This window comes from Mus musculus, chromosome 2 (genome assembly GCF_000001635.26).
Source record: "Mus musculus strain C57BL/6J chromosome 2, GRCm38.p6 C57BL/6J".
Classification (NCBI taxonomy): Eukaryota; Metazoa; Chordata; class Mammalia; order Rodentia; family Muridae; genus Mus; species Mus musculus.
Window position 1 is genome coordinate 129,072,038 of NC_000068.7, and position 19,531 is coordinate 129,091,568.

The 19,531-nt window shown below is 43.8% G+C and overlaps 1 protein-coding gene across 1 annotated transcript in view; it reads left to right on the forward strand.

The window, feature by feature from the left end:
* Ttl (tubulin tyrosine ligase) overlaps nt 1-19,531 on the forward strand; it is a 30,337-nt gene that overhangs the window by 6,091 nt on the left and 4,715 nt on the right. The window contains exons 3-6 of the mRNA NM_027192.2: nt 3,819-4,051; nt 9,173-9,308; nt 9,937-10,206; nt 16,957-17,100. Of these exons, the coding sequence (NP_081468.1) occupies nt 3,819-4,051; nt 9,173-9,308; nt 9,937-10,206; nt 16,957-17,100 (783 nt within the window). The remainder of the gene's footprint in view (nt 1-3,818; nt 4,052-9,172; nt 9,309-9,936; nt 10,207-16,956; nt 17,101-19,531) is intronic.

A 19,531-nucleotide genomic window follows, 5' to 3' on the forward strand; every position in this document is an offset into this window, starting at 1 on the left:
CAGAGGGCTGGCGAGATGGCTCAATGGGTAAGAGCACTGACTGCTCTTCCAAAGGTCCTGAGTTCAAATCCCAGCAACCACATGGTGGCTCACAGCCATCTGTAATGAGATCTGACACCATCTTCTGGAGTGTCTGAAGAGAGCTACAGTGTTCTTGCATATAATAAACAAACAAACAAACAAATAAATAAATTAGCAACAAAATTAATTTTAGGGCTGGGGTCACCACAACATGAGGAATTGTTTTAAAAGGTTGCAGCATTAGGAAGGTTGAGAACCAACAGTTTAGGCTGATGTTTTTCGGTATAAGCATACCCAAAGTATTAATTGAGCAGCATCTGTTTATATCATAACTTATCTAAGGCTAAAGAGAATTTTAAGATTTTAAGATTTTTCAATTCATTTTTGATGTTAGAGTTTGTAGCCAATGGCTACTTGGAGCTTAACTATAGAACTTGAGAAATAATCTGTCTTAGTTAGGGTTACTAGTGTTTTTATAGAACCCAGGACCACCATCCCAGGCATGGCCCCACCCACAATAGGCTGGGCCCTCCCACATCAGTCACTAATTAAGAAAATGCCCTGCAGCCAGATTTGACAGTTGAGGCTCCTTCCTCTCAGATGACTCCAGCTTGTGACAAATTGACATAAAAGTGGCCAGTACACTATCTTTTCAAGTTTTTGTTCTTAAAGTTATTCATTTCATCATCCATGTATGATGGGTTTGGGGTTTTTGTTTGTTTGGTTGTTTGTTTGTTTGTTTGGTTGGTTGGTTGGGTTTTCTTTTGGTGTAAAAATGATAACTATTTTATAGTCAACTGAAGTTACAAGTTTAGGTCTTGTTAAGTTGTTGGCAGGCCAAGGAACGTGTAGCCCAGTTATTGAGGGCTTTCCTGGATGTGGGAGTCCCTGGGCTCTGTCCTCAGCATTGCAAGGGGAAAAATTGTTTAAGAATGCTTTTGTTCAAGGGTTGGAGAGATGGCTCAGTGGTTAAGAGCACACACTCTCCATCCAGTGGTTGGAAGTTTGGTTGGCAGTACCCACAAGGGTGGCTCACCATCATCTCTAAGCTTCAGCTCCAGAGGCTCCAAGGGCTAGTGGAAGACTCAATGTGGCCTTTTTGAAGTTGTTCTTCCACCAGGAGAGTAGCTGCTTCAACTTTTACATTTGTTAAGGGTCACTTGTGTTTGTGATATTTTGTTACTTTCTTTTCAGAAGTCAGACTCCTCCTCTGAAGTTGTTTTTTCCTCTTCTGATTCACCACGACTCTCTCCTGAACTACTTTTCTCAGACTTTTTCTCAGTAGTTTTTGCAGAACTACTTTTCTGCATCTCCACTAGGCTGTACATGCGTGTGCACACACGTGCACATGTACACACATGCGCGCGCGCGCACACACACAAATACTGTAAAAAAAATTCCTTAAAAGAATGTTTTGGTTAGGTGTTTACGATCTCAACCACGAACATCGTTTATTTTTTTCTTGACTGTGGAGGGAAAACTGCTCATTTGCTTCTTCTTTGCTGAAAATGTTGCCTTTCCAAACAGACTGCTCTTTCATTTTACTGTGCCATGGGCAGAGCAGTTGACAATGACCGTGGATTTGTGTGACTGTGGGCCACATCTTTCCCATTATTCATTTACTTATTCATTTCTCTCTTTACTCTCCTGGGAAGTTTCTTAACTTCTGTGCCCCTCTTTCAATTTCTTAACAGTACACCTTTGCTTTATATTTGCAAATTGCCAAAATGTATTAGTATTAGTATTATTTTATGTGACTGTTTGGCATGCATGTATCTGTACACCACATGCATATAGTGCCCAAGGAGGCCAAAAGAGAATGTCAGATCCCCTGGAACTGGATTCCAAGTGCTTGTGAGCCACCGTGTGGGTGCTGAGAACTGAACCCAGACCCTCTGTGACATTATGCCTACAAGCCAGTGCTCTTAACCACTGAGCCATCTCTCCAGCACCAGTAGTTATTTATTTATTTATTTATTTATTTTAATTTAATTTTATTTATTTTGGTTTTTCGAGGCAGGGTTTCTCTGTGTAGCCCTGGCTGTCCTGGAACTCACTCTGTAGACCAGGCTGGCCTAGAACACAGAAATCCGCCTGCCTCTGCCTCCCTAGTGCTGGGATTAAAGGCGTGCGCCACCACGCCCGGCCTCAATATTTATTTTTTAAACTAGAAAAATATTCCGTGTGAGATGCCTCTCACGATGTACATAACTAGCTCCGCTCACTGTATAATAAATACATAACTTTTCATCCATGCACAGAAAGAAAACGCACTGCTTGAACTGAATTAATTAATCTATCGTTCCTGGATAGAACAGCAATGCTTTTGTGTGTACTTCTAGATACAGCTCTGGGGTGTGACCTGAATGAAGCAATACAATAATAATAAATATAATAATAATAAAGGAAGTGCCATCCTGCTAAACCAATAAAGTTGTGCTTACTGTAAAAACGTTATTACAGTGCATTGGTTTTCTGGTTAAATTTAGATATAGTTTGTAGTTTACTTCCTGAGTCTTACTGACCACTCTTCGAATTCTCAGTGGTTGCACGTGACCCATGGTGACCATAAGGGACAGTGGTGCAGAGCTGAACATGTGGGGAGCTAAAAGATTGTTGATTTGAATTTCTTAGTCTCTTTGGGGTGAAGAAACTTTCAAATCCTGTTTGTTGTTAAAATGGTTTTATTTAAATGTGTGTATGTGTGTGTGTGTGTGTAAAATAGTTTTGTTTAAATGTGGTGTGTGTGTGAGAGAGAGACAGAGAGACAGAGAGAGAGAATGCAAACATGTTTGTATATGTATTGAGTGTATTGAGGCCAGAGAACAACCCTGACTCTTACTAACCTCAGATATCACTACTATTCACTTTTTTTAATGTTTTTGTTGGGTACGGTGGCACATGCCTTTAATCCCAGCACTTTTCTGTGGTGTATGTCACTCTGGGAGCAGAAGGCATCTCCTTAGGTCCACTCTTGTCCTGTGTCCCGTTGGAAGGATTCCTTCTTTATCCTGTCAGGAAAACAGTCTGAGCGAAAAATCAAGAAAGAAAGTACTTGAAATAAACCACTTGGTGTTCGGATGACTTAGATTGAGAAGTTAAGGAGACCAGGACGTTTCCCCCAGAGTTTTCTCCAACTGGACCAAGATAGTATTTTTGCTAGTTATTCAAATGTTTTCCTCTCTTCTCACTTTTTTTTTCTTGTAGAACAGGCTAGCCTTGTACTCTAGAGATCCACCTGCCTCTGCCTCCCAGTGCTGGGACCAAAGGTGTGCTTCCATTTTTATTTGGATCTAACTAGTATAACATTGGTTGAAAGGTAGTCAGTGTAGGGCTACATTGAGTTTTTAAATGGATACATTTTAAAAAGAGTTAAACTCTGATTCTTGAGGATTTTGATGTTGCTTTGTTATTTCTTTGCTTGTTTGTTTTGAGCCAGAGTCTCTCATAGTTAATGCAGGTCTCCAGACCTTGACTTCTGACCTTTCTTCTTCTGTCCCTTCAAATACTAGGATTATAGGCATGGACCACCAAGTCTGGTTTATGTGGTGGTGAGGATTAAACCTAGGACCCTCCACTCCCAGCCTGCCGTGAGCCTTTTAATTAACCAGGACATGGCTTTGGAATCACACCAGAGTGTGATGCATTAGAGGCCTGGCCTTGGAGGCTCAGGGTGAATACAAAAGAAAACTGACTGGGTCTTAGCTTCTGGAAAAGCTTTGGAGGGAAGCATCTGGCCTTTCTGAGCAAGGTGACAGCTTACTGAGAACAGACACTGACACTCTGTCATCTGCCAGGCTAGTCAAGACCAGTCCGGAACTGTCTGAGTCCTGCTCATGGTTCCCCGAGTCGTATGTGATTTATCCAACTAACCTCAAGACGCCAGTCGCTCCGGCGCAGAATGGCATCCAACTTCCGGTCAGTAACTCCAGGACAGATGAGAGAGAATTCTTCTTGGCTTCTTATAACAGAAAGAAAGAGGACGGGGAGGGCAACGTTTGGATTGCAAAGTCATCAGCTGGTGCCAAAGGTAAGTTGCCATTGCTGCATTCTGTGTCATGTGCAGAATCTTCCTGGGTGCTGTTTGGTGGCACATTAGGTTTCAATGCTATTTCATTTCTTTGTTTTGAGGGTGGGGTGTGTAGATGCACACATAGAGGTCAGGTGTTGTTCTCTCTCTCTCTCTCTCTCTCTCTCTCTCTCTCCACGTGAGTCCCAAGGATTGAACTGAGAGTGTTAGGCTTGGCAGCTAGCGCTGTTACCCACTGAGCCGTCTCACCAGTCCCTACTGATGTATGTAGATGAATGACTGCATACAAAAGACCATGAAGATTTTTTTTTTTTTGAGAGGCTGGCTAATGCTGACCTGAAACTCCTGACCTGCTGTTTCCATCTGCCCGGGCGCTCGGATTGCAAGCATGCACTCCCGTGCTTGGTTTTTATTGGGTTCTGGGAATGAGATTCCAGGCTTTCTGTATGCAAGGCTAATATTCTACCTACTGAACTTTAGTCCTGACTTTTAGAGGCCTTATGTCGCCTCCTAATGTTTATGCCTGAGTCTTCACTTTGAGCTCTGGAGTCTGTGGGATGCTCACTGTCTCTAAAAGGCATTACAAATGCCAAGTGTCGGACACAGAGTTCTCCATATCCTTTCCAGCTTGTCCACTCAGCCTGCTCCTCCTTCACATTTCCTATTTAATGCATGATCCCACTATTCACCCAGTCTATGTAGCCTCCAATCTTGGATTCCTCCTCTTCCTTATAATCTATACCAAGTACATTAATGTCTTGCCAGGGCTATCTCCAAGTATGTTCAGAGTAAGGTTCTTATAGTTCTAACACTCCCATTCTGGATGAAAGCCACCAGTCTCTCTCTAGCCAGTGACTGCAATGTGACCCTCTACCAGCTCTCATCTTGCCAGACAGAGTGATGATTTAAAAACACAAATCTGATTATGTTACTTCCTGATCCGTTTAGGATGGCTCTGGAGTCCTGATGAAAGTCCGCCCCACTGGTCACTTCCCAGTCTCTCTGAAGCCATCTCCCATTCTTGGCCTTGCTCTCTGTGTCGTAGACACAAAGACTGCCTTGGGTCCCTCAAAATAGATAAGTTTGCCTCTATACCCGGGATGTGTCCCCATCAGCTCAGATATTGCCTTGTCAGAGAAGGCTCTTCTGGTCTAAAATGGCCCCATGCCCATTCCTTTTTGTATCTTCAACCTACATTGTTAGTGTCTTCCCAGGACTGCGGCACAAATCCTGGCCATTCCCACTACACATTAGAAGCCCCACATAAACACAGACTCTGCCTCGTTTGCTTCTGTATCTTCCACACATGCACTCAATACCTGTGTGGAATGGATGCCCAGAAAGGATTAAGGCTCACAATACCAACTCAGACTTAGGCTCAGGAGAAGGCTTCTAACGTAATAACCACAGGTCTTTCCCGGAACTACTGTCATGCGCTCTTTTTAAAACCATTGCATCTTGAATTTATTTTTTTATGGTTTGGAAGATTATCTGGCCATTGTTACTCATTTCTGTCCCTGGTTGACTGGATCTCAACTTCTTTTCCACCAATCATAGGACAGAAAAGTATTGTTAGGATTCTCCCAGAAATGGGTAAAGTGAACTCTTGCCAGAAGCCAGGGGCCTCATCTGCTTCTGCTTCTTTCTTGTAACTCTGTCTAAGTACTATCTTTCAGTTTGGTTCTGGTCATAAACTTGGGATTCTAGATTGTGGCCCAAGAGTCAGGGGGTTGCTAGGAGGACATCATTGGTTCCTGGGCCCCACTGAGGCAGGACAGAGGGGCACCACGCAGCAGGAAGTGGTGAACATTTTGAAGAATTTTATTTTAAGGCTTGAGGAGTGAGTGGTATATATTAGCATTTAGCAGGGTTGGGACTAAACAGTGAAGTTCATAGAACGAACACATGGCTGTTATGCTTGTTAAACAAGTATTACTTATAGCTACTATATATGTGGTACAGTTAGCTCAAAGTTCAAAATATATCCAGCATCTAGCTACTGTTCATCACCATCATGAACCACCTCTGTACTGGGCCACTTCCCTTCTCATATAGAGCCCCATTCCCTGACCTCTCTCTGGGACCATTGTCCCCAGTCTATATACAATACAGCAGATAGAGACCCTGTGAAAATAAACCCAGATTATGTCACATCTACACCCTATATGGTCTCAGCATGTAGCAACTGGCACCTCTCAGTACTGAATAAATGAATGAGTGAATTAATGAACCAGTGTTTGGAGACTTGGGATTAGAAGAGACAGATACAATCTTGTATCCCCATAGACCCACAACCTAGTCAGGAAAATAGTGCAAAATAACACAGGGAGAGAGACAAATAGATGTATTCTTGTAACTAATCTTTTACATGTGTACGGGTTTTGCTTACATGTATGCCTGAGCACATATGCATGCAGTGCCTGAGGAGGCCAGAAGGTGGCATCAGATCCCCTGAAACGGAAGTTACTGAAGGTTGTGAGCTGCTGCATGGGTGCCTGGAATGGAAACTTGGTCCTTGAGAGAGCAGCCAGTGCTCTAAACCACTGAGCCATCTCTTCAAACCTTATTTTTATAGCCTTTTAAACTTACTGTTGTATAGTAAATATCACAGCAAAGGAAAAACGGAAGAGTTTAGTCTTATCTCATCACGTGATTGCTTTTAGCTTTGATTGCCTTTCTTCATTCATAGGCAAGGTCTGGCTCATTCTCCATGGTCCATTGCTCTTTGATATGAAGAAAGCAAAATTAAAATACAACTCCACTTGCCCTTCACCTCAGTCAGAATGAGGTGCGGAGGTAGAGTGCGTGTAGGCTCAGGAGGCCAGAAGTGCTAGGAGAGATAGGAACGGGGTCAGAGAGCCCCTGCAGAGCGAAGACAGGCTGTGTCCATGGGCCACAGAACTCAGTAGCAGAAGGATGCCAGTTCACCTAAACTGGTCTGCAGGTTTACTGTGTTCCCAGTTAAGAGAGCAGCAGGATTTTCTTATAGCTATAAAGTTTCCAAAATCCATATGAAAAAGCACAGGCCATAGTGAATGTTCAATGATCTTTAAAAAAAAAAAGATAAAGTAGAATCACTTACTCTACTCAATAAGTGACATTAAGGCATACTGAATCACTGTAGTGACTAGGACACTGCCATATATCAGATGGACAGAAGTCCATACGCATTTGTCCACTGATTTTTTTTTGACAGGCAAAGGCATTTGTCTTCATTTCCTTTCCTACTGCTATGATGAAATGCCCTGGCTATGCAGTGTACAGAAGGAAGGGTTAATTTTAGCTCACAATTCAAGGCACAGTTCCATTACAGCCAGGAAGTCAGGACAGCAGGAACTTGGAGCAATTGGTCTTGTTGCCTCTGCAGTCTGAAGAAGAGAGCAGGGTGTGCATGCTGCTCCATCCCCTGTCGTCTATACACTCCAGAAACCCCTGCCCAGGATATGGTCCCACCCACAATTAAGTTGGGTCTTCTCCCCTCAGATAATGTATCAAGATAATCCCTCTGCACACGATGCCCAGAGGCCCGGTTTCCCAGGTGATTCTAGAGTTCATCAAATTGACAGCACTAGCAACTACCAATAAAAGAAAGACATGACTGGGCAGCTCATTGAGTAAAAAACTTGCTGGGTAAGCATGAAGATCAGAGGTCAGATCCCCAGAACCCATGCAAAAGCCAGGTAGGCATGGCAGCTCTCTTGTCATCTTGGTGCCTGGTAGCAAGGGCTCCCTGGAGCTAGCTAGCTAGTCGGGCTCGCTGAAAGGGCAAGTTCTGGTTTCATCCAGAGATCCCATGTAAAGTATGTAAGGCCGAGAAGAGCAGTTTGAGAGAGACATCCAGCATCAACCCCAAGCCCCTGCATACATGCACACACATAGTACATGTGCACTGACATGTACACGTGCAAAAATAAAAGACTAAACACTTCAACAAGTGCTGCTACACACAGTGCAGAGTCACAGAAAAGACATGAACCCATCCTCTGTCATACATCAAGCCAAAAACTTCGTGGTTCCTGCAAACGGTAAAAGTAAAATTGGGCGAGAGACTGGCAAAGAAACTGTAAACATGATACCAGTACGTGTTAATCCAAAAGATCAAGGACTGAGAAATTAAACCTCACCAAAATAAAGCTTGCTCTGTGAAGCCTCCTTTGAAAACTTGGTGCGCCATGAAGACCCAAGTGGCCTGTGCTGTGTGATGCAGTTCATAGGAGTGTGAGGAAGACGCAGTCTGTAGTGACAGACAGCAGGTTAGCAGTTGTGAGGAGCTGGGGTGAGGAAGGAGAGATGGCTACAGAATTTTGAGGAGGGATGATGAACTGTTCTAAAAATAGATTCTAATGACAGTTGAGGAACTCGTGAGTGTACTGAGAACCATCGAACGGTATGCTTTACAAGGTTGGATTTTCTAGTGTGTTGTATCTCAATTAAATTGTTTGGGGCCATGTTGCTTGGCACCGTTGTTGGGCAGTTTCCGTGCCTTCGGTCTTCTCCAGTGTGCTGCAGGGCATGCTGCTTTATGGCCGTGCCTTCACTCTGATGCTCTGGTGTCCTTGCCTTCCTGGAATTTCCATAGGGCGTCATCTTAGAAGAGACTTTGGTGATCACAGGCCATAATCCATAATATAACTGGTACCTAGTGACAGTGACATCTTAACCTACTCAGAAACTGAATCCATAAAACTGAAATTTTGGGCCAGAGATATGGTTCGGCTATGAAGGTGCTTGCCGCCAAACCTGACAATCTGAGTTCAATTCCCCAGGACTCACATGGTTGAAGGAGAAAATCAACTTCTTTGGCCTCCACACAAGCAGTATGGCATATACATATACTCATAAAAAATAAATAATTCTAATAAGTTTGTTTAAAAACCTGGAACTTGATAAGTTAGCATTGAGGGCGCTCTATGGAGAAGTTAATGGGATGGCCCTGGAGAGGGTGAGAGACTGCAGGAGGGAAGCGAGGGTGGGCAGATGGTTGGTCAGAGGAACAGACCAGTGAAGGCCTCCTGTGCATTTTTCTGTCTCCTTTGGCTTTGGTCAGGAGCTGTCCTCTTGGAATGAGCTGGACTAGCGTCTTACTGAGCTGGACTAGCGTCTTGCTGCTTCTGTTTGCAGGTGAGGGCATCCTCATCTCCTCAGAGGCATCGGAGCTTCTGGATTTCATCGACAGCCAGGGCCAAGTGCACGTGATCCAGAAATACCTCGAGCGCCCTCTGCTCCTCGAGCCCGGCCACCGCAAGTTTGACATTCGGTAATGATCAGCGTCCACAGCCTTCATTGCTGTCATCTTTTCAGAGTGGTAGGGCTACTTAGATTATGGTGCTGGCCAAGATAACAAAAGGCAAACGTGGTATCATGTGTTAACCTCAAACACATCCATAGCCTTCAAAATTGTCTATTTTTACAAGAACCTCAAGTCTCTCATTATTTATGGGGAAATGCTTCATTTGCCTCATTATGCGGATAAGCCATTATTTTGGCTAACTTATGATTTGCCTCATATAACTTTAAAACCTTCTCCTTTTCTATGCCGTACCATCCCTACAAATGGTCAAGGTGTGTGCCAGGTGGTTGCACACACATTTAATCCTGGCACAGGAGGTAGAGGCAGGCAGATATCTTCAAAGGAAGTCTCTAACCCAGCCAGGATGGATGGATGGATGGATGGATGGATGGATGGATGGATGGACTGTCTCAAAGGACTCTATCTGAAAGATAGATGGATAGATAGATTAGATGGATGGATGGATGGATGGATGGATGGATGGATAGATAGATAGATAGATAGACGGATGGGTAGATAGATAGATAATAAATCAAGGTGTTAAGGTTATGTATAAAATCCTGGTATCTGAATAAGACTATGTGTTGGCTTACAGAAGCTGGGTCCTGGTTGACCATCAGTATAACATCTACCTCTATAGAGAGGGTGTGCTTCGAACTGCTTCAGAACCATATCATGTTGATAATTTCCAAGATAAGACCTGCCATCTGACCAATCACTGCATTCAGAAAGAGTACTCAAAGAACTATGGGAAATACGAAGAAGGGAATGAAATGTTCTTCGAAGAGTTCAATCAGTACCTAACCAGCGCTCTGAACATCACCTTAGAAAGTAGCATTTTGCTGCAAATCAAACACATAATAAGGTAAGTTCGTTGTACCCCTCGGGTTTATGTTTCCCCTTGAAGGCACTTGGGGTGTTTACACCTTTTGGGAGATTGTCCTCCTTAAGCTGTCTGATTTATGGGCAGAGAACATTTGTAATTGTCCTGTATTTTCACTTTACAGTCTGTAGAATATATCTGTGAGAACATCACTTCATTTCTTCTCGGTTTTGGTAATTCACATCTTCTCTCTAGTTTACTTGGATAGATTAAATCTTTTTTAAAAGATCAACTTTGGCTCTTATCGACCATCTTCTCTGTTTCTCCTCATTTTTGTTATCTCCTCCTGTCCTTTGAGAAATTTAATTTGTCTTTCTTCCACTAGTTATTTAAGGTGAACGTTTGGATAATCGATTTGAGGCTAATACAAAATTATAAACTTATTTAAAAGTAAAGAAGAAAGACAGACAGACAGACAAACACAACAACAAACCATGCAATGTCTCAACTTTTCTTCTGCTTTCCACAGATTATATGGGGCTATATTTATATTTCTATCGTATCAAAATCTTTTTATTTTCCTTGATGCTTACATCCTGCCAGTGTGATTTAAAATATTTTGCTTATTGCCCACATGTTGGTAGATTTTTCTTTCTTTTTTTTTTTTTTTTTTTTTTCCGAGACAGGGTTTCTCTGTGTAGCCCTGGCTGTCCTTGAACTCACAAATGCACCTGCCTCTACTTCCCAAGTGCTGGGATTAAAGGCGTGTGCCAACATACCCGGCCAATAGATTTTTCTTAATTCCACTATGGCCATCGGGGCATTGTTTGGTTTCACTTTTTTTTTTTTTTTTAAACATTTTTTTTAAAGATTTATTTATTTATTATATGTAAGTACACTGTAGCTGTCTTCAGACACTCCAGAAGAGGGTCTCAGGTCTCATTACAGATGGTTGTGAGCCACCATGTGGTTGCTGGGATTTGAACTCTGGACCTTCGTAAGAACAGTCGGGTGCTCTTACCCACTGAGCCATCTCACCAGCCCCTTGGTTTCACTTTTATGTTGATATCCATTTATATTTTCAGGTGTGGATATGTGTGCTCACACGTGTATGTGTAGGTTCCTGTGCACGTGTGTGAGTTCACATGTGTGCTTGAATGGGTGGAGCCCAGCCTGCACCTTCTATACTGAGGTCTCCCACTTGAACCCAGAGCATACTGATTCAACTGCTCTAGCAGGGCAGCTAGCTCTAGGGACCCTGTGTGCGTATCTTATATTTAATAGTCATCGTGTATTTGTGTTTACCTGCTCCTGACTAAAAGTTCGCTTCTATTGTCTTTTTTCCTTTTGATTCGTTTCTTAGTATACCTAGGAGTAGCATTTTACCGCCAGTACTCTTTATTGTAGGTTACGAAATCTTGTAATTTTTAAAAATGAAGTATACTGCACTGACGTATGACTCAGTGAATTCTGAGTTCTGCTCATAGGCACCTAACCTTGAAACAAATAATGATCTAAGGTATTTAAGCAAACTTCCTCTTTTTTTTTTTTTGCATTGGCAGCACAATTCCAGTTTGGTCTGAGTCAAGGGAAACAAAGTCTAAGGAACCCTCTGAGACTGCTGAGGGTGACAGTGGGAAGCTGTGCCTACTGCCTGTGCCAGCCCAAAGTACTGACAGCCCCATTGAATTAAAAAAAAAAAAAAGATTTATTGGGCTGGAAAGGTGGCTCAGAGGTTAAGAGCACTGCTCTACCAGAGGTCCTGAGTTCAATTCCCAGCAACCACATGGGGTGACTCACAACCATCTGTAATGGGATCTGATATCCTCTTCTGGCCTGCAGTCAGATAATGCAAGCAGAACACTATATACATAATAAATAAATAAATCTTAAAAACAAACAAAACAAAAAAGAAGAGCAGTCAGTGCTCTCAACCCTGGGCCATCTCTCCAGCTCAGGCAAACTCCTTTTAACCCAGTATCTGGTGAGCTAAATCAGTAGGGGTTGAGGGCTTCAGCTAGCCTGGGCTATAGGATGAGACCATGCCCCCAAAATAAGTAAGTAAATTTATATAATGAGACCCTGCCCCCAAATAAGTAAAAATACATATGTAAATAAATAAATTTATATTTTAAGACCCTGTCCCCAAAATAAATAAATGAATAAATTTATATAATGAAACTCTGCCTCCAAAATAAGTAAATAGGAAGGAAGGAAGGAAGGAAGGAAGGAAGGAAGAAAGGAAAAAAGAAAGAAAGAAAGAAAATAAGAAAGAAAATAAATCCAGCATCCTCAGAGAGTCCTTTTAGCTCCCTTAAAATATGATTCCTTGACAAAGGTAGCCTTTCCTTCCCATGTTTATGTCTATAGAGTTATGGGTGCTCATTTTAAATGAAATTACTTATGGCTCCTGTTTTAAGTTCAGCTCTTGTTGACACCATATTGCTATATTTATCTGCAAAGCACTAGTTTCTTTCTTTATTACTATGTGTTATTCCATTATGTGACTATTACAAACTGTGTGCCTTCAGCAGTTGATAGACATCTGGGTTTTATGCCTTGTATTTTATTTTTGCTCAGCCGGGCGTGGTGGTGCATGCCTTTAATCCCAGCACTCGGGAGGCAGAGGCAGACGGATTTCTGAGTTCGAGGCCAGCCTGGTCTACAGAGTGAGTTTCAGGACAGCCAGAGCTATACAGAGAAACCCTGTCTCAAACAACAACAACAACAACAACAACAACAACAACAACAACAACCACCACCTATTTTTGCTCATCTTTCATTTTGTTTTCCTTCTTGTTTCTTACGTTTCAGACCTATACTTTAGTTATAGATTTAGTTATAGGTCTGGTAATTATAGGATGGTTAGAATTCCTACAAGAGAAAATAAAATATGCAGAAGGAATCCCCACTCTAGGAGCCTTTTATTGGGCACTTTTGCGCCCCCTGCTGGCTGTTACCTGAAGTGCAGGGGTGCTCTCCTGAATGATGCTCACAACCATCAGGTTCTCTTTTTCCCCAGCCAACCTCCTGCTGGCTCCCACTATAGTCAAAAAAAGGTGCACTGCCTGCAGCTTCAGTCAATGAAAGCCCTTACTCATCCTGACCTCCTAGCAGATAAAAGGTGTGGTGTGTGGGTCAGATTGCACCACTTGCCTTTTTAGCCTTTCCTGTTGTTTCCCCTTTCACTAAACTTCTGACTTTTAAAAATTATGTTTTAGGGAGCTGGAGAGATGGCTCAGTGATTAAGAGCACTGACTGCTCTTCCAGAGGTCCTGAGTTCAATTCCCAGCAACCACATGGTGGCTCACAACCATCTGTAATGGGATCTGATGCACTCTTCTGGTGTGTCGGAAGATAGCTACAGTGTACTCGTATACATAAAATAAATAATTCCTTTTAGAAAATTACATTGTTTAAATATAGTTTAATCAAAACACTTTTAAATGAGCAAGGTGTGGTGGTGTGTTTATCAATCTTGAGGCACCAGAATCGAGGAGAGTGGAACAGACACGTGGGCAGATTTACATCTCATGCTACAGTCAGCTCTTTTCAGCACGTCAGACAATTTATACTGTGAGGGTTGAGAAGAGTCACCTGAATAGAGTGTATGAAAGACCCACAATGTGAGGACTCCCCCACGTTCTGACTCAGGAGAGGCGACACCCCGAATCACTCACGAGAAACGGTCTTGCTGCAAACTGCAAGAGGACTTTTATTCAAGAGCGCTCTTGGGCCTACAGTCATACACCACGCAGGGGTAGAGGACAGTAGCGCCCCGAGTAGCTGGGTAAGGGGGTATTTAAAGGAAGAAACCACAACTCAAGGAGGTGGGGAGGGCATTGTTGGAAAATACCAAAAATACCAGTTAAGAGTCACAAGGAAGTGCAAAGTCACAAGAGTCACAAGGGATACCAGGTAATTGTGGGGGTTATTTCTCAAGACAGTTTCTAAGAGCCCCTAACAAAAGCACCTTTGCATAGTGGGTTCCAGCAATGGTCAGGGTGGGTCAGGGTGACTTTCTTTGAGTGAACACTCCATGAACCCAGGAAGAGGGTGGATGGAGGAATGTCGCTATCTGTTTTATGATTAGCATACCTTGGAGCATTGAGTCACAGAGGTCACATTCTCAAGCCTGGGTCTAAAGGCCTAGAATTTTGCTTTTACCTTATACTTTTTCATGTACAGTCACAAGGACAAGTCGCACGAGGGGAAAACATGCTTTTCCATAGAGGCATATAAACAAATAACAATAGCCAGATGTAACGTATAATCTAATGTAAACTCACTCCTATCTGCTACACCTGGGAGAAGCAGGAAACCATAGTCCAAGAATACTCGTGGGTTTTGAGTAAATTGAGACTCTTGTCTTCTTGGTGTTTTCTCACAAGCCCTCAGAATTCTCCTCGATGAGTCCATTCTTGGATATCTTTAATCCCAGCACTTGGAAGGAAGAGGCAGGTGGATCTCTGAGTTTGAAGCCAGCCTTGTCCACATAGAGAGTTCCAGGCAACCAGAGCTACATGAGATTCTGTAGCCAAAACAATGACAAAGAACAAAAGCAAAAAACTTCGCTTAAAGTACTTTTTCATAGAGAAAACGCTTTAAAATGTTTAATAGAGTGTTCTTTCTTACCTCTCCCATGCCTGGTTTTGTTTGTGAGGTTTTGTTTGTTTGTTAGGCAGGGTTTCTCTGTGTAGTCCTAGCTGACTTGAAACTCACTCTATAGACCAAGCTGGCCTCAGACTCAGAGACCCACCTGCCTCTGTCACCCTGAGTGCTGTTGGGTTTTTTTGTTTTATTTTGTTTTGGTTTTTTTAAAAATTTTTTTTCATTTGTCTGTGTATCCCATGTGTGTGCAGTTGCTGGCTAAGGCCAGGAAAGGGCATTATGTCTCTTGGAGCCAGAGTTAACAGGTTGCTGTAAGCTGCCCCAGTATGGCTGCTAGGAACTGTACCTGGGTCCTCTAGAGGAACAACAAGCACTCTTATCTGCTGAGCTGTCTCTCCAGCTCATTGTTTGTTTTGAGATAAAAAAAATTTACATAATCCAGATTGTCCTTGAACTCAAGATTCCTTCTTCCTCAGCCTCTTGAGTGCCAGGGTCACAGATGTGCCATTAGACATGGGTTATCAGCAGGTGTTGGTGCTACAAAATGAAACTATATGGTGGCACTTTCATACATGCTGATAACGTACTATGGCTATACTCACCCTGTCCCCATTTCCCCACCTTACTAGTCTTTTTAACTCCTAAGTAATATATGTGTGTTTATTGGCATCAATGGTAAAGAATCAATGGTGTGCTAGTTCATAAGAACAATGTTTATTAAATTTATTAAATGATGCCTAGATCTGGTTGTGGAGACACAATGTTTGCTGAAGGAGGCAGAGGCAGGGGGATCATGAGTTCAAGGCCAGCCTGGGCTGCATACACATTTAGCTGGGCCTGGTGGCATAGGCCTTTAATCCCAGTATTAGGGAGCCAGAGGCAGGAGGATCTCTGTAGAGTTCGAGGTCTATTTGTGAGTTTCTGGACAGTCAGCACTACTTAGAGGTCACATTGAATATCTTATCTCTATGAACAGTCTAAATGCTAGGTGGGAGTAGCTACTATTTCTCCTGACTTTGTAGATAAGGAAACAAAGCTGGCTTAGGAAATTCATTTGAAAATGTAGTAGTATACATCTATAACCCTCTGGAGTCATCTGAGGGTTGCCATCAAGTTCAAGATAAACCTGGTGAGTACTAGGCCAGCCAGGGCTATATAGCCAGACCAGACCTCAAAAACAAATGTCTAAGACTGTGGCCTGTTTTTAGACAAGATTGGGCATGTTGAGGGTAGTGTGACAATAGACCTGGCCTGTCTTTAGACCTCCTCTGTTTCTTCAGTATGCTTGAAGTCTCAATGTTTACTCCTTTCTGTGTTATTAAACTTTTTTAATTAAAAAAAAAAGTAGTTGGTGCTAACAAGAATTCTGTCATAGATTTCAATATTTAATTTGAATACTTGTAAATGTTCCATTAGCAGTAGTTGGCAGAAAATCTGGAGCTAGCAAGAGAAATCAATGCTGCCCAGAATTCTCTTTTTTTATGTATATTTTTATTTTATGTATATGAATACACTGTAGCTGTCTTCAGACACACCAGAAGAGGACACTGGATCCCATCACAGATGGTTGTGAGCCTCCATGTGGTTTCTGGGAATTGAACTCAGGACCTCTGGAAGAGCAGCCAGTGCTCTTAACTGCTGAGCCATCTCTCCAGCCCCCATGCCCAGCATTCTCTCTGCAACTTCTGCTTTACCAAGTGCCAGTCTACTCTTCACATGTCAAAATACATGAATGTAGTCTAGGGTGATGGCTTGGTTGATAAAGTCATTTCAGCATGAGGACCCAGTTCATCCCCAGCACGCATGTCTAATAGAGCCTCGTGTGGTGGCTTGGAACCCAAGCACTGGGGATGCAGAGACAAGCAGATATCTGGGGCTCACTGGCCATTGGTAATTCTCACAAACAGCAGCAGCAACAGCTAGTGACATCTGCACTGATGGAGATTCATAGTGACTTGGTACTGAATTGCCTGTAGTGGGGCCTGAGCTAGCAGCTTTGACCTGGAACAGGGGCGATTGTATGCATACCTAACAATTCGTTTGATGAGTAGCCTTCTCTTGAATAATCTGTTGGTAAATTCATCAATTTAAAAAGACTATTAAGTTGAAGCCGATTCCTATGCACACTTGGTATAGGATCTTCTGATCGGCATAGCCTTATGTGTTCCTTCCTCCTCCCAGGAGCTGCCTCATGAGTGTGGAGCCCGCCATCAGCACCAAACACCTCCCTTACCAGAGCTTCCAGCTCCTCGGCTTTGACTTCATGGTGGACGAGGAGCTGAAGGTCTGGCTCATTGAAGTCAACGGCGCCCCAGCGTGTGCCCAGTAAGCCCAAACCCTTTGCCTGTGTTGACGACCAGAAGTTGGGTGTACACCTTGGGTAATCTGACAGGTTCAAGCATGGACCTTTGGTTGCTGTCAGGAAAACGTTGTCACAGTGAGGGGAGTCCTTTAGTAGACATGATCAACATGGCAGCCCTGCCTGGTGGGAGGGGCTTAGCTGAGCCATTTCCCTGTGGTTCTGTGCTACCAGGGTTTCAATTAAAACTAAGCTGGGTATAGTAGGTTAGACCTGTAATCTTAGTACTAGAGAGGCTGAGACAGGAGGATCACTGTGGGTTCAAGGCCATACTGGATTATACAGTAAGCCTGTGCCCAAGATGTTTGAATGAGATCCTGCCCGCAAATAACAATAAAAATAACACCACCACCACCCTAAACTGTTAGAGAAGCCCTGGCACCATCATGTTCATGTGACAAACTGAGTAAGCTGGCCTGTGAGTAAGAGAGACTGTGACGTTCAAGGGCTTCTCAGGCAGGTGGCCACACAGTAGAGTCTGAGCTAGGGTGTAAGGCAACAGGGCTCAGTCTCCCCAAAGGCAGTGGGGGGACTGTTCAGGGAGACACGGGGACCGTGCTCTGTGCTGTGTTGTTTCCTCCTGCCCCTTCTATTAAAGACCCCTGGCTCCAGAGCACTGTTCAGTCCTCCATCCTGATGTCTTCTACCCTCTTCATGCTCCATGCCTCCTCCCCTGCATGGCTGTGGGGCTCACACACACACACACACACACACGCGCGCGCTCATGCACACGCACACACCCTGCTCCCTACATGAACCAGTCCTTGGACTACAGCATTTCCAGGGCTGTCCTGTCTTCTTCCAAGAAGTATCCTTAGAAATGATGGTTCCTCCTTTTGTCCTCATTTCTCTGTGGCAGCTTTGGAGGAGGCCACCTCCCTCTTGCAGAATCTTTCTTCTCTTTGGCTGATTCAGGCCCTCGTATATCAGATAGGGCTGACTATGGGGTCTGTGAGCAAGCTGGAGTCTCTCTTCCTCACCAAGGACCTCAGGTTCTGGTGCTGGGTGGCCTGGGCCTTCTGTTCCATCTCCTGTGTGTGTTTTTGTTAAACTTCATAATAAAGCCACCAAATTAGAGCAGCTTCTGAATGCTAGGCCCGTGTCTGCACCTGCCTTCCCCAGGTCCTGAGGATGACTGTGGGTCTAAGGGGGAGCACCCACCCCCGTCCTCCTCCCCAGACTTTTCCGTGGCTAAGGCAATGGAGGAGCTGCCATCTCCCTCCTCGGGAACTGACACCCTGCTTCTGCTCCCACAAGCCCAGTCTGTGGGTCCTGTGAACTCTGCCTCTGGCCTCCTTGGTCCTCTGTCCCTTTGTGTCTGGTACCTTCTGTAATTGGGGGGAACTTTTGCAAAGAGCTTCTTCACTGGAATTTCTATTTCTGCACCACCCCCATAAAATCCTTCCTTCCCAGAGCAGCCTGTGTGAGAAAATAGAAACCACACCCCTCCCCCCCACCCCCACTCCCCGTGACGCTGCCGCCTCATCTCTCTCTGTCACCCAACCAAAGATGCCATTCCCTGTGACAGCTCTTACCCACTGTGGGTCTTTGTGCTTCTGTGACCTTCCTGTGGGGTCCCTGTCCCCCTCACTCAAGTTCCCTGTTCTCTACTCAAAGCTTTAGTATTTCTTCCATTGTATTAGTTGTTAACAAACAGCTGGTTTTTGTTTTCTTCCTGGAATGTTCACACCACGCACGATGTCTCCAGCTTCGTTTTGGTTTGGTTTGGTATGGGTTTTTTTGTTTGTTTGTTGTTTAGGGTTTTTTGGTGGCTTTTGAGTCTGCACCCTGGCTCTGTGCCTGCCACACAGTTCTCTGTGCATTTTCTTTGAATGAGCAGATGGTGCTTCCTGGTTAACAGTGTTTTCCGTTCACCTATCCTTTTCTTTCTTCCTTATTATTGTGTGTACAGGGACACAGGTGTCACAGCGAATGTCAGGGGTAGCTTTGTGAAGTCAGTTCTCTCCTTCCGCCTTTACGTGGGCTCTGGGGACTGAACTCAGGTGGCCACACTTACGCTGGCTGCACTGTGCCTTTGCCTGAGGAGCCGTCTCACCAGCCCAGCACTCACCTGATTTACAGTGGCTTGGGTTTTAATTAAGTAGAAACATCTTTATATTGTCTCTATTAGCAAGAAATGTAATGCTTAAGTGCAAAAGATTTCTTTATATTGGGCCCAACCCAGATTCTTCTAGCGACGTGGTTTATTTGTGGATCCAGTGATGTGGGCCTAGTGGTGTGTGACACCTGTGCCACCCTGACTCTTCCTGTGCCACCGGGGTTTAAGAGGCCACCTTGAAACTGGCCCTTGCTCCAGCTCTCCTCATGGGAGATGCTCACAGCAGTAACTTATGTGCATGGCATATTTTTATAGCCGTGGTTCTTGGTGAACTAACA